This window comes from Lissotriton helveticus, chromosome 10 (genome assembly GCF_964261635.1).
Source record: "Lissotriton helveticus chromosome 10, aLisHel1.1, whole genome shotgun sequence".
NCBI classification, from domain to species: Eukaryota; Metazoa; Chordata; class Amphibia; order Caudata; family Salamandridae; genus Lissotriton; species Lissotriton helveticus.
In genome coordinates this window covers 992033248-992048576 of record NC_136071.1, presented here as the reverse complement: position 1 = coordinate 992048576, position 15329 = coordinate 992033248, and the positions used below count along the sequence as shown (strand labels likewise).

The 15329-nt window shown below is 44.3% G+C and overlaps 1 protein-coding gene across 3 annotated transcripts in view; it reads left to right on the top strand.

The window, feature by feature from the left end:
• Window positions 1-15329, top strand: part of LOC144784709 (ATP-dependent translocase ABCB1-like) — a 916046-nt gene that overhangs the window by 329748 nt on the left and 570969 nt on the right. For all 3 annotated transcript variants that reach the window (XM_078663661.1, XM_078663660.1, XM_078663662.1), the window contains one exon: window positions 166-276. In XM_078663661.1, the coding sequence (XP_078519787.1) occupies window positions 166-276 (111 nt within the window). The remainder of the gene's footprint in view (window positions 1-165; window positions 277-15329) is intronic.

The following is a 15329-nucleotide window of genomic DNA, read 5'->3' as shown; positions in this document are numbered from 1 at the left end:
TCTTTCTTGAGTTTCTTATTTGCTATTAGCAGCATATAAACTGGTAGAAAAAACGCTCTTGCCAACCCATTCCATTGGTAAACATTGTAATCTATTCCCTGATGAATCCATGCCGTCCGGTTCATTATTGATGACATGTGACCCTAATTGTGTGTTTTTTTTTAGAAACGTGATATTGATAGCAGCTCTACAGAGGGACACAAACCTGACAAGTTCACAGGAAAGATTGAATTTAAAAACATTAATTTCTCGTATCCAACACGACCTGATGTTCGTGTAAGTTATACCACATTACAAAGATTTCTTTCTTCAAAATTAAACAGATGTTTTTCTGATACAATAGATGATTTTAATAAGCACTGGTAAACAAATTCTTAATTAGCCATGTTTGACCATACTAATAAATTCAACCATCACATTTGATAATCCTGAAATAAAGTTTATGGAACTTTCTGCATGTGTTTTCAATCATCAACAAAAGGTCTAAGATCATCATGCAATAATATCATGAATACATTTCCACATATCTACACCACCATGTATTGAAGTATGTTTTTCTATGAATGAGGAGATTGTATGATGAAGAAACCTATAAGCTGTCTTGCAATATTAAGTGATTACTTACAGACATCTGTATTCCTTTCTATTTTACACCCTTTTATTTAAACGGTGATGTTTTTAAGAAGCACTTCTTTGCAGGCAGTTTTGACAAAGTCTCTTCACCCAGGAACTTTGTATGATATGGCACAGGATTATATTGTGCTGTATGTCCTACCACACAGCAAGTAGGCTTGCAGAGATGCTGAAAATTAATTCCATAGTTATCAGGAAAAACGTTGCTGTCAGTAACACCACACTGATATGCAAATATTAATTATTCAAACTTTTTAATGTTTCACAGTAAACCACTATGCAAATTGAAGTTCACCCTTTATAATTGTGTATGCCATGTACCAATGCATTTTGGTAAAATGTTCCTGTTGGACTTGGCCCTTCTGTGTGTGTGTGTGAGTTAACACACCCAGGCAAAACACATTACCTACTAGCACATACAAACTGGCAAATCAACCACAATTAATAAAGATAAACAACTGTTTTAGCACAAAAAAGTACATTTTAATTTCATGAAAAAATTATTATTTGATAAAATCAGTGAATCATTGATGAGAGTTAATAAAACATTTTAGCATTATAGCATATGCATTCATTAGTAAGAAACAAGTCATGATATAAAATAAGGGATGGTTTCCTGTCTACGCGTTTCGACACATAACCGTGTCTGCTGAAAGCCAAGACGCCACCGAGTGTGACTCGGTACGCCGTCCTTTCGCCTGATAGAGATAAATGAAATCCTGCAAGTTACATCAGATCTGAAGTATCGTGTCACCACCCGAATGATCAACTCTGTAACTGCCAAATACTTACGCTGGAGAGCTACTAGCCTCCAAACAATATCAATAAATTATCGTATCATCAGACGCAGGGACCGAAACGTCAAGCCGATACACTGCCGGTTACCTATAAACAGGTTTTCGGTAACAAACATTGACAGACGCAGGTACCAAAATGCAGTTTCGATATTCTCCCGGTCATATATCAACAGATAATTTTGTGTTTCAAGAAATTGGCAACCCCACAGAAAGATCGGACCAAGAACGTGGTGGCAAGAAGAATTAAAAAATCTAGTTTAATAGATTTATATCTACCTATACGCAGTTCAGCAGTGAACATACATGGTTCAAAAGATAGGAGAACCAAAAAGAAGTAGAAACTCACTCTAAAGATCCTTGTTTTAAACAGCATCATGATGGTACAGTCCTGAAGAAGACACGGTTATGTGTCGAAACGCGTAGACAGGAAACCATCCCTTATTTTATATCATGACTTGTTTCTTACTAATGAATGCATATGCTATAATGCTAAAATGTTTTATTAACTCTCATCAATGATTCACTGATTTTATCAAATAATCATTTTTTCATGAAATTAAAATGTACTTTACGTGCTGAAACAGTTGTTTATCTTTATTAATTGTGGTTGATTTGCCAGCTTATATGTGCTAGTAGGCAATGTGTTTTGCCTGGGTGCGTTAACTCACACACATTGTTTACCCTGACCCAGGAATTTGATCCAAATCAGGGGGTCCTTGTTTCTTTACACATTGGACTTGTACTTTTCCTATAATATATCACAGCCCAAGCTCGCAAGGGTTTATTGGGTCACCCACCTTGATTTAACACCTCGCTAGGGGAGCAGCCGGCTGCCTGCCGGGGCCGTTACCAGTCCGAGGAAGTGTGTGTGTGGATGAATGGTGTGTTGCATTGGACAAATGAGTGTGAGTTCTCTGGGATAGGGAGCTTGCTGAATACTTTGTGAATTGTGTACTCTTGCTTCAGGTTAGACAGTTAAGTCCCCTGTGTTGCACGTGTCTGTGAGCATCCTGCCAAGATGGAGTCTGCTTTTAATTTCTGGGGTATGTTTATGCATGAGTTGGTAGAGTTTTGCGAAGAGAGAGACATCGCACTGAATGAATCAGACACCCAGTCCCAACTTAGGGAAAACCTAACACAATGGCAGAAGGATGACTGGGAACGTGAGCACAATGAGGAGAGGGCCCAGGTCTCACACCATGAGGGTGGTGGGTCTGAGGAGAGCCCTGAAGAGTTTGAAGCGGAGGGAGAAACTGACAGTACATGGGTGCCAGCAGATAGTGAAAACCCCATAGATAGGAAGTCCCTTGCTGGGTCCAGTGTTGGGGGGCAGCGCCCCATCCCTTTCCCGGTCCCTGTCCCCAGAGGAGTGGGAAGATAGGAGGGAGGAGAGGGAGCACCAGCTGGTTTTGGAGAAGCTCAGGTATGCAGGAGAGGATTGCAGAGGCTGAAAGGACCTTGGCCAGGGAGAAGATAGCCCTAGAGGGTAGGTTATCCCCTGACCGCAGTTATAATTTTCTGGACTCCCCAGGGAGGGTTGAGTCCAGTGGTGGCAGCTATCTAGACTTCAGTGCAGGAAGTCCCAGTCCCCGTTCCCAGCGTATGGTACCGTGTTCCCAAGAGGAGGAGTTAAGGTTGAAATTCAGGGGCAGTAGGAAACTGTCTCACCAGAGTTGGAGGTATTTTGTGGATGACTGTTTGGATGCACTGGAGGATTGGCTGCCGGCTAGCTCGGATGATGAGAGGGACGGAGTAGTGAATATGTTTCTCAAAGAGTAGTTGCTCAGTGTTTGTTGTCCAGAGTTGCACCAGCACCTGTTGAAGTCTGAATACTTTAGTCCTTGGGCGCTTGCAGTGGAAGCAGGGCACTGGGAAAGTGCTAGAGGTTGTGAGGAGTCATTGGTGAGTGATTCCAAAAGTAGTGGTTCAGGGATCTTCCAGCCCAGCGTGGTGGAAGAGGCTCAGTGTAGCTAAGCTAGGTCCCAGTACAGTGAGAGGAGTGTAGGGGCTTACTACCTGTCTCAGTGGAGCTGGAGTGAGTGGGTGGCTGAGAGTGCCCAGATGCCCGGAGCCCTGTCTCAGAACCTGGGTGGTTTCTTTAGGGAACACCAGGTTAGGAACCTAGGCTGTCCTGTTAGCCCATTTGAGGAAGATGACCTAGTATCTAGGGAACATGGAGCATCTGTAAATAGAGTTCCAGGGGTTCCAGTGTCCGGCAGTGCCACTCCAGTTGGGAGGGCACAGGAGTCCGAAGTGAGGTGTGGTTGGGGGGTGAGTTCCCCAGTGGAAGAACCAGTGGGTCAGGGACTACCCAGTTGGGCTAAGTTCCCGTCTAGAGAGCATGGTGACACCACTTCTGTTCTGGGGGATCTTCGCGCACTGTCAGAGGGACAGGGGACGGGAGACCTGCGCCAGACAGACAGTCACACGACATATGAGTCATGTGTCAGCCTCAGGGGGATGGTGTGCAAATCCCCAGAAGTCCTGGAGTGCCAGACAAGTATTCCGCCAGAGGATTTAGACCAAAGGTTGGGAGACCAGGTTCAGGATCCACCTGACCTGGAGGGAAGGACGTCTGTAATTAGTGTCCTGACTGGTTCATCTTCCAGGGGTACCGCTCCAGTTGGGAGGGTGCAGAACTCTGGAAGGGGGTGCAGAGGGTGGGAGAGCCCGTCTCTGACCCCAGTGCAACCTGAGGGGTTAAACCCTAGGTTGGGAGAGTGGCGTTCTAAGGGTACCCCTCGCAGGAGGTGGAGGAACCCTAGAAGGAGAGGAAGGGGGAGGAGTTCCTCCCCTGAGACTCCTGGTCCGCCTGAGGGTGTAGATCCTAGGCTGGAGAACCAGTGACAGTCTAGCCCTGTCCTACAGACAGGAAGAGTGGAGAATGGCTACTATGTGCCAGGGGTTACTACCCCCGCTCTGTGAATTGGCAAGGACCAGTGGCACCCGGGTGGCCCAGGGCCTGGTCCTGGCCGCGGACAGCTTGGGAGTACCAGTGGGGTAGCCCAGTTGTTCCAGACAGTGGTTTTAGAAGGAACCCCATGGGTTCATCGTGGCGTAGGACAAGAGGGTGTCCCTGCAGTTGCGGGCCCGCGTCCGTATTCTATCGCCCAAAGCAAGGAAGCCCATCACGGTGGTGATTGGTCTGCCCTGCCTTTTGGCTGGAAGGGGGTTGTGTTGGACTTGGCCTTTCTGGCACATTCACCCCTAAACTTTTTGCTTATGAATGTGAATTGGTGGTAGTGATTTTTGGTTTCTGCGCACTTTACCACTGTGTCCCAGAGTAAAGTGCGTGCGTGTAGTGAGGTTGGCCTGCCCTCCCATAGGAATCCATGGGGAATGTATGTGTCCATGTTAGTTCCTGATGCTTGGGGAGTGCAAGCTCGAGTTTGGTATGTGCGGACTCGTGTGATTAAATGCTGCGCGATGATGTGTGCGGCGTGAACGTGTCTAGTGTGGAAGTGCCACTTCTAGAAGTTGGTGTACCTGTGCAGTGAAGGTGCTAGCTTGTGATTGGCTGGAGCTGTCTGGTGTGCCAGGCTCCAGGAGTCAGGATGGGTCTGCCCCAGTGGTGAATGGGAGATCTGCATGTGTGATGGCTGGGGAGGAGTGCACCTGGGATCTGAATAGGACTGGGCTTTCCCCACACAATGCTGGCTCCGCCCCCTGTTGTGCGACTGATGACCCTAGCCTGACTAGTAAATAGGAAGGGTGGCTGAGCACATCACAGTGCTCCAAAACCAGCTGCGAGGACCCTGTGAGCTGGCCCCTGGGTCCAGCCTTGCCCCCCCCCCACCTCCTAAAGGACTATTTCTGGACTTTGCCCTGTTGTGCCCCTGGATTTCTCCTCTCAGCGCCAGGGAAGCGTTGTTTCCTTTTCCAAGGAGCCCTTTCACGTTCCAAGGGCAGCCCAGGGCGGCGATCGCCCTCCTCAGGGATTCCCCGGCGTGGGGAACGCCTGCCTGCCAACATTGGCGCGGGTGCCCACCCCGCTCCTTGCCGTGTTCCTCTTTGTTTTGTTGCCCTTCACGGGAGCCCACCCCGTGTTATTTGTTTATTTGGGAGTGTATCTCCCCCGTGTTTCTGCAAATCTAAAAACGGGTGCCCACCCTGTGCTCCTGTCCCCAAAAAAAGAGTGTGGCCACCTACACTGCTGTGAGCCTCGGAGGCTACATCAAGGACCTGCCGCCCCCGCCGTCTGCAGCCTTACCGAGGAGCAGCGCCGGTCCCGGAGCAGCCACACAAGGTGCAGCGCCAGAGGAGAGTCCCCGCCGTCCCGATGAGTGCGCAGGGGCTGAGTGAAGAGACGGGGGCGCCGGGGCACATTGCCGGTGCCCGCCCCTTCCCCCCCAGTGGTGCAGGTGTCCTTCTGCCGGCAGTGTCCTGGGTAGAGCGGCCCGGGCAGGCAGCCGGCCGCTCCCCTAGCGAGGTGGCATTTGTAACGAGCCCTGAGAGGCTCTTGGGGGCATAATTTACTTTGAGTCCCCCGAGAAGGACTCCGACGTCTTTAGGGGCATTTTTTCTTTAGTGGTAGAGCGGCCCCGGAAGGCAGCGGGCCGCTCCCACATTGCCCCACATTTCGTCCTCGAGCCCAGAGAGGATTATGGGCATTAGCAGTTCGAGCCGCAGAGGCTCATGGCGGCATATTTTCACTACGAGTCCTGAGAGGCTCCAAGGGGGCATTTTCCTTGGTTGGTAGAGCGTCCCCGGAAGGCAGCGGGCCGCTCCCCCCGCACTGGGCATGTTTAGGGCCACCAGGCTCCAACGTTGGCCCCATTGTTGCTACAGCTGCCCAGCACTTAGTGGGCAGCTGCTCCGTTTAGGCCCCCTGACATTGCAGACACAGGGCGTCCTAGCCCCAGAGAGGTCAGTTGGCCTGGTGACAGTCACAGGTTGTGGCCTATGTGATTTCTGCGCAATTGTTCTTCCTGCACCTCTGAATTTATTTTTATGCATCATAAGTTCTTCCTGCACCTCTGAATGTGTTTTTATGCATCATGTGTTCTTCCTGCACCTCTGAATGTGTTTTTATGCATCATGTTGTCATGCCTATACCCCTAAATGTATAGTGATACTCAGGCGGTTGTTCTTCCTAGTACAGGTGTTGCTAGTGAGGTCCTGGTTCCCTGCGTGATATATTCCTAAGGTGGTTAGGGTTGCATAGGTGGTACTTACCTTTTACCAGTGATTACTGGTTGTGTGCTCTATTTTCTATGTTGTGCTACAGTTATTATTGTTCTATGTGCTAAGCGCTATTCTAACAAGTATTCTAGTTCTAAAAGTGCTTATTCCTGACAGTGGTCCATGTGGCTCTTTCCTGTACATACATACCCTGTAAATTCTGCCCATGCCTGTTGGCACATTGTAAAGTGTGTGTTTTTATCTAATGTGTTTGGTATAACGCAAAGGCTATTTTTATATATATTTATAAATCAATGTGGAAAGGATCACTGGTCCTGCATAACCAAGGTCTGCAGGTGGATCGGTAGGTGTCTCCCAAATAAAAGACCCTCATACACGTGTTTTTTCAGAGTCGTGTAGCGGTATATGATGTGTCCCCGCTTCTTGTAACACGTGTCCGTGCGTAATTCTTGGGTCAGTTTTTGTTTGCACCCTCCGCCAGGAGGTTGTACCATTGGTTAAAACAGTAGTGATAGTGAATAAGTGAAATAGTGCTATGAAGGTGTTCTAAAATACCCGGACAGCCAGAGGTTCAACTTTAATATTTCTGGATTCGGGTAGAAGGTTAAGGCGTGTCGCTATGGAAATATTTAGGAATTCTAGCGCACTAATCTTGTGAGGTTAAAAGTGGTCGACATGTTTCAGCCTTATCTGCCTGTTGGTCAGTCGGCTTTCCTCAGGACCATAAAGTGATTAAGTGAAAAAAAGGAAAAGGTAAATTTGTAACCTGATTCGTTTTGTGGTAGTAGGTCACATTGTACCTGTAGTAAGAGAAAAGGGAGATAGTGCAACCACATTTGTAGCGAATAAGTGGGAAAAGACACTTCAGCAATGTACAATGACATAGAGACACAGTTGTGAATTATGAAGCATATTATTAAAAAAAACATATAATTAAAAGCGAGTTGTGCAATACTAGACTCAGAGTCACATTCATATTAAGCGTCAACTAACTCATTCTCAAAATTCTATTTAGGCGTCATGAGATAATTTCTTTACAGTGCCCTGATATTAAAAGCGCTATTTACTTTAAGGCGCAATTTCATTGTTACATTACCATGACGGCAAAGGCGCTTATCAATTTTACTGTGTCATCACGATTATCTTAGACATTGGTATAACGATGTAATACCTGTTCGAGTATAGACTCTTGCTAATATTTCAAAGTACATGCATTCGTTATTAGACGGTACCAAGCACTCGTTCTACATGTATTCTAAAAATCGAACACGTGCATACTGCCGCTATAGTATCTTTAAATGCGCACTCTGGAAAGCTTATTCAGAAAGAGATTCTATTCGAAAAGTAGGCACTACTAACAAAAGTCTAGAACTAAGCAAAACTCAGTACAGAGCAGGGTCTTCACATGCGCTTATGTGTAACTGGACCTTATGGAATGTACCTCTACATTATGTAAGACTTGTCTCCTCGGGAACCACGGCAGTTAGGGGGAGGCTTCACTGTTTTGGAGTGAGGAAAAAAGAGTTTAGTACAGGGGTTTTAATACTTGCGGTTTACTCCATAACGAAAAGGACAATGCTCCTCGATACCTCTAGCCTTCAAACACCCGTCTAGCAGCTTGTGCTGTCTCTGCCCTTGGTGACCCGGAATCAATCGCCAGTGTGTAACCTGTCTTCTTTTATTGCATAGTGATGTAAACTGAAGAGTTACTCGAGTGTTTTCACTTATTAGTTGTACTAAATTGTTATACCTAATTTTCAGATGAGAATTGTAATCATTTCTAGCTTGGAAAAAGATGACAAATGGAGTTTATGAGAATGTACTCTTTAGGCGCTCATTCTGAATTTTCTCATAGTTAAAGAACGTTAGAAAATTCGTAATTCAGGCAAAATATCAATTATTTGTTAAGACATAACCACGGAACGGCATCATTCAGGCCCTCACTGTCTGTCTTAAGTCTGTGCACCCAACGTTGCTCTTTTTCAAATAAAATGTTAGCTGCATTCCTGGGTACAACCCAAAGTGGCGTTTTTGCTGTGCATTTCTGGGGACTGGAGACAGTCCCACCTCTGATGAAGTTAGTACTCCTGTGCTTAGGGCATAGCACTACAGTAAATTGCACGCACCTAAGGATTAAAAAGGATAAAATGGTTTAAAAACTAAAGCTCAATAACATTGGAAGAAGAGGTGTGCGTCCTGCCTTCATGAATATATCTCATTTGACACGGGCAAGTTATCATGTAAATGACATGGCTTGTGTTGCAGTTCGTATGTCTTTTTAATTTCCAATTGAAGTTGGGAAGCAGCTGTAATTCCTTTGTGGATTTTGTAGTGTCACAAACTGTGCAGTTTCCACATGGGTAATGGCCTGTTACTGGGCTGTTATTCCACAGTCCAGGTGTGTCTTTCTTTTTCTTAGGTGGGGGTCTCGTGTGCACCAGCAAGTCCTTGAGGTTACGGCTTCTCTTGTTGGCAAACATTGGTTTGGGCCAATTCAGATTGTGAGATGTTACTATTCTCCAGTTTCTGTTGATTATTTTCTTCACTTGGTTGGTGACTGGGCTATAAGTAGTTACACATGTGATCCTATCTTCCTTCAATTTAGCACACGTCTCTAGGAGTGCTTCTCTTGGTTGGTTGCGGGCACGTTTCTTGCATGTGTTGATCACCTTCTTTGGATATTGACGAACCAGTAGTTTGTCACATAGGTCATTCGCTTGACTTTTGTAGTCAGTAATTAAGCTGCAATTTCTCCTCAAGCGAAGGAATTGGCTGTACGGGAGATTTTCCCGTAAGGGTCTTGGATGAAAGCTTTGAAAAGATAGCAGGCTATTCTTGGCCGTCGGTTTAAAGAAAGTACGGGTGTGCAAAGTATTGTCTCTAGAAAAGATGGTAATGTCTAAAAAATCTAAAGTACTTTCATTGGCAGTGTATGTAAATTTCAAGCATTCCTCTTGGGTATTAAGCCAGCGATGAAAGTCCGTCAAAGTTTCCTTATCACCCTTCCAAATTAAAAAGATATCATCTATATATCTCTTCCAAATGAGAATATGATGAAGAAAGGGATTGTTCTCATTCTGAACGAAGGTGCGTTCAAAGGGGCTAACGTACAACCCCGCCACACTTGGGGCAAATGTACTGCCCATTGATACTCCATGGCGTTGAAGGAAGAGGGTGTCTTTGTACTTGAAGACATTTTCCATTAGAGCTAATCTACAGCACTCCAAAACAAAATGTCTGGGGGTTTTATTTGGCCAGTCAATGTTAAAGAGAATAGTTTCAAGAGTGTCTAGTGTTTTTTGTTGTGGCAAACTAGTGTAGAGACTCTCTACATCTAAGCCCACTAAGAGCATTGTTCCTTCCGAGTACTCAAAGTTTTGTAACATGTTTAGGAGGTCTCTTGTATCCTTCAGATAGGTGGGTGTCTTTTGGACCAATGGTCTTAAATATTGGTCTGCAAATTCTGACAGTGGTTCCAAAATTGAATTGATTCCGGACACAATTGGTCTCCCTGGTGGTGGCATTTTGCCTTTATGCGTTTTTGGTAAGGAGTAGAAGTATGGTGTTACTGGTGTTTTTACTTCCAGATATTCTGCCTCCTTTTTGGACACCCAATTGTTGGCTTCCGCTTCTTCCACCATCATGGATATTGTTCTTTGTAGACGGGCAGTTGGGTCTCTTGTTAGAACCTCATAAAATTTTTTATCTGCAAGTAGGTCCATACATTGTTTGTCATATCCAGCTGTTGTTAATAAGACTACTCCTCCCCCTTTGTCCGCCGGTTTGATTACGATTTCTCTATCGTTCTTGAGTTCAGTGAGAGCCAGTTGTTCCGCCTTGGTGTTATTTTGAAAAGGTTTCTGTGGTTGATTATGCAATAGGTCAACTTCCTTCATAATTGCCTGTTCAAAGGTGCATATTTCAATTGGGACTTGTGAGTTGAGGGGGCAGAATGTCGATTTATTCCTCAGTGTTGTATCTCCTTCTTGTGTCAATTGTTGGTTGTCTTTAAAAAAGGCTTTTAGTTTCAGGGTACGGCAAAAGGCTGCGAGCTCGCATTTTGTTTTGAAGATGTCAGTTCTTGGAGTGGGGACATACCCAAGTCCTTTATTCAGGACGCTGAGTTGATCCTTAGTTAGGATTCTGTCAGTCAAGTTGACGACGAGGTTGTTGCGCCCGATCCCGTCTTGGCCTTCGTTACACTCCTGGTTTCGACTTGTCTTGTTTGGTCGGACCAGGTTATCCCTTTTTGTCGGGACCGGCGGTTGGACTGGCCATTCCCTAAAAAAGGACGTCCTTGTTGGTAGTCATGGCCCCCTTGTTGCATTTGATGGTTCATGGGTACTTCAAAATAAGGATTAGGCCATCCTTGGAATTGTGGGTTAAAAGGGAGGAAAGGCATATTTGGGCCTCCATTTTGAAAGTATGGTGGTCTCCAGAAGTTATTCTGTCCTCTCCTATTCCCCCTCCTATTGCGGTAGTTTCCTCTCCCACGCTATGTGGAATCATCCCCACTTTGGTCTGAACTGTCATTTGAGTATATGCTATTTGAATCATTGTTGGATGAATTGTCATTAGGTTTGTAATCCTTACTGCTATATGGATGTATGCGTTCTAGTGAGAACCTTTTTAGTTCTTTGGCTAGTTTTTGCAGTTTCGTTTGTGTAAGGTATTCTTGACTATCTTTTATTTCTTTATTGATTTCTTCCAGTCTGGTCTTGTAGATGGTTATATTTACCATATTGTTCAGTTTGGTTTCAAGGATTTCTATTTTTACCATCAATTCTTCTGTTAGTCTGGTGGCAGTTTTTATTATTAGTACCAAGTAGTCTCTGGTGCACTTCCATGAGATGGACGACCAATCTTTCCGGAAGGCTAGATCTTTGAGGAATATCCGGGGGGCATTAGTCACCCACAGTCCTCTTGGTGCCGCATTGACCCGAAGGTACTCGGTCATTATAATGCCGTGCACAGCCGTTCTGACTTGTTCCTTTTTCATTTCACTCAACTCGTCCCATTCTTCGGTAGAAGAAAGAGTTTGAGAAAGGTCGCCTTCCATGAGTAGTGGTGGTCTGGCAAGTATTGCTTCTATTTCTTCACTAGTATAACTGAGTCCAAAACTCCCAGCCATGATCAATTATCACAGGGGACTGTTGTTCAGTGGACTCGTGTTTTTGATTTCTTAAACTCCCACAGCTGCACGCTGCTTTTCACATATCATCAATTGGTGGAGGGAGAGAGAGTAGAGATCCTTTCAATCTCCTTTCAATAATTATAAATCAATGTGGAAAGGATCACTGGTCCTGCATAACCAAGGTCTGCAGGTGGATCGGTAGGTGTCTCCCAAATAAAAGACCCTCATACACGTGTTTTTTCAGAGTCGTGTAGCTGTATATGATGTGTCCCCGCTTCTTGTAACACGTGTCCGTGCGTAATCCTTGGGTCAGTTTTTGTTTGCACCCTCCGCCAGGAGGTTGTACCATTGGTTAAAACAGTAGTGATAGTGAATAAGTGAAATAGTGCTATGAAGGTGTTCAAAAATCCCGGATAGCCAGAGGTTCAACTTTAATATTTCTGGATTCGGGTAGAAGGTTAAGGCGTGTCGCTATGGAATTATTTAGGAATTCTAGCGCACTAATCTTGTGAGGTTAAAAGTGGTCGACATGTTTCAGCCTTATCTGCCTGTTGGTCAGTCGGCTTTCCTCAGGACCATAAAGTGATTAAGTGAAAAAAAGGAAAAGGTAAATTTGTAACCTGATTCGTTTTGTGGTAGTAGGTCACATTGTACCTGTAGTAAGAGAAAAGGGAGATAGTGCAACCACATTTGTAGTGAATAAGTGGGAAAAGACACTTCAGCAATGTACAATGACATAGAGACACAGTTGTGAATTATGAAGCATATTATTAAAAAAAACATATAATTAAAAGCGAGTTGTGCAATACTAGACTCAGAGTCACATTCATATTATGCGTCAACTAACTCATTCTCAAAATTCTATGCGGAATATTGCGATGTATAAATCTCAAAGTCGTATTTAGGCGTCATGAGATCATTTCTTTACAGTGCCCTGATATTAAAAGCGCTATTTACTTTAAGGCGCAATTTCATTGTTACATTACCATGACGTCAAAGGCGCTGATCAATTTTACTGTGTCATCACGATTATCTTAGACATTGGTATAACGATGTAATACCTGTTCGAGTATAGACTCTTGCTATTATTTCAAAGTACATGCATTCGTTATTAGACGGTACCAAGCACTCGTTCCACCTTTTCAAAATATCACCAAGACGGAACAACTGGCTCTCACTGAACTCAAGAACGATAGAGAAATAGTAATCAAACCGGCGGACAAAGGGGGAGGAGTAGTCTTATTAACAACAGCTGGATATGACAAACAATGTATGGACCTCCTTGCAGATACAAAATTTTATGAGGTTCTAACAAGAGACCCAACTGCCCGTCTACAAAGAACAATATCCATGATGGTGGAAGAAGCGGAAGCCAACAATTGGGTGTCCAAAAAGGAGGCAGAATATCTGGAAGTAAAAACACCAGTAACACCATACTTCTACTCCTTACAAAAAACGCATAAAGGCAAAATGCCACCACCAGGGAGACCAATTGTGTCCGGAATCAATTCAATTTTGGAACCACTGTCAGAATTTGCAGACCAATATTTAAGACCATTGGTCCAAAAGACACCCACCTATCTGAAGGATACAAGAGACCTCCTAAACATGTTACAAAACTTTGAGTACTCGGAAGGAACAATGCTCTTAGTGGGCTTAGATGTAGAGAGTCTCTACACTAGTTTGCCACAACAAAAAACACTAGACACTCTTGAAACAGTTCTCTTTAACAGTGACTGGCCAAACAAAACCCCCAGACATTTTGTTTTGGAGTGCTGTAGATTAGCTCTACACCTCTTCCTTCAACGCCATGGAGTATCAATGGGCAGTACATTTGCCCCAAGTGTGGCGGGGTTGTACGTTAGCACCTTTGAACGCACCTTCGTTCAGAATGAGAAATATCCCTTTCTTCATCATATTCTCTTTTGGAAGAGATATATAGATGATATCTTTTTAATTTGGAAGGGTGATAAGGAAACTTTGACGGACTTTCATCGCTGGCTTAATACCCAAGATGAATGCTTGAAATTTACATACACTGCCAATGAAAGTACTTTAGATTTTTTAGACATTACCATCTTTTCTAGAGACAATACTTTGTACACCCGTACTTTCTTTAAACCGATGGCCAAGAATAGCCTGCTATCTTTTCAAAGCTTTCATCCAAGACCCTTACGGGAAAATCTCCCGTACAGCCAATTCCTTCGCTTGAGGAGAAATTGCAGCTTAATTACTGACTACAAAAGTCAAGCGAATGACCTATGTGACAAACTACTGGTTCGTCAATATCCAAAGAATGTGATCAACACATGCAAGAAACGTGCCCGCAACCAACCAAGAGAAGCACTCCTAGAGACGTGTGCTAAATTGAAGGAAGATAGGATCACATGTGTAACTACTTATAGCCCAGTCACCAACCAAGTGAAGAAAATAATCAACAGAAACTGGAGAATAGTAACATCTCACAATCTGAATTGGCCCAAACTGATGTTTGCCAACAAGAGAAGCCGAAACCTCAAGGACTTGCTGGTGCACACGAGACCCCCACCTAAGAAAAAGAAAGACACACCTGGACTGTGGAATAACAGCCCAGTAACAGGCCATTACCCATGTGGAAACTGCACAGTTTGTGACACTACAAAACCCACAAAGGAATTACAGCTGCTTCCCAACTTCAATTGGAAATTAAAAAGACATACGAACTGCAACACAAGCCATGTCGTTTACATGATAACTTGCCCGTGTCAAATGAGATATATTGGCATCACCTGTCGTAAAGCAAAACAAAGACTTTGCAAACACCGCAGCAATGTGAACTGTAAAAAAACAACCACAAAAATGTCAACTCACTACAAAGAATCTGGGCACTCTGTGAATGACCTACAGTGGGTCATCCTGGAAACCCTTGAAACTGTGGACAGGAATGCAGCTACAATTTTATTTGAAAAAGAGCAACGTTGGGTGCACAGACTTAAGACAGACAGTGAGGGCCTGAATGATGCCGTTCCGTGGTTATGTCTTAACAAATAATTGATATTTTGCCTGAATTACGAATTTTCTAACGTTCTTTAACTATGAGAAAATTCAGAATGAGCGCCTAAAGAGTACATTCTCATAAACTCCATTTGTCATCTTTTTCCAAGCTAGAAATGATTACAATTCGCATCTGAAAATTAGGTATAACAATTTAGTACAACTAATAAGTACAAACACTCGAGTAACTCTTCAGTTTCCATCACTATGCAATAAAAGAAGACAGGTTACACACTGGCGATTGATTCCGGGTAACCAAGGGCAGAGACAGCACAAGCTGCTAGACGGGTGTTTGAAGGCTAGAGGTATCGAGGAGCATTGTCCTCTTCGTTATGGAGTAAACCGCAAATATTAAAACCCCTTTACTAAACTCTTTTTTCCTCACTCCAAAACAGTGAAGCCTCCCCCTAACTGCCGTGGTTCCCGAGGAGACAAGTCTTACATAATGTAGAGGTACATTCCATAAGGTCCAGTTACGCATAAGCGCATGTGAAGACCCTGCTCTGTACTGAGTTTTGCTTAGTTCTAGACTTTTGTTAGTAGTGCCTACTTTTCGAATAGAATCTCTTTCTGAATAAGCTTTCCAGAGT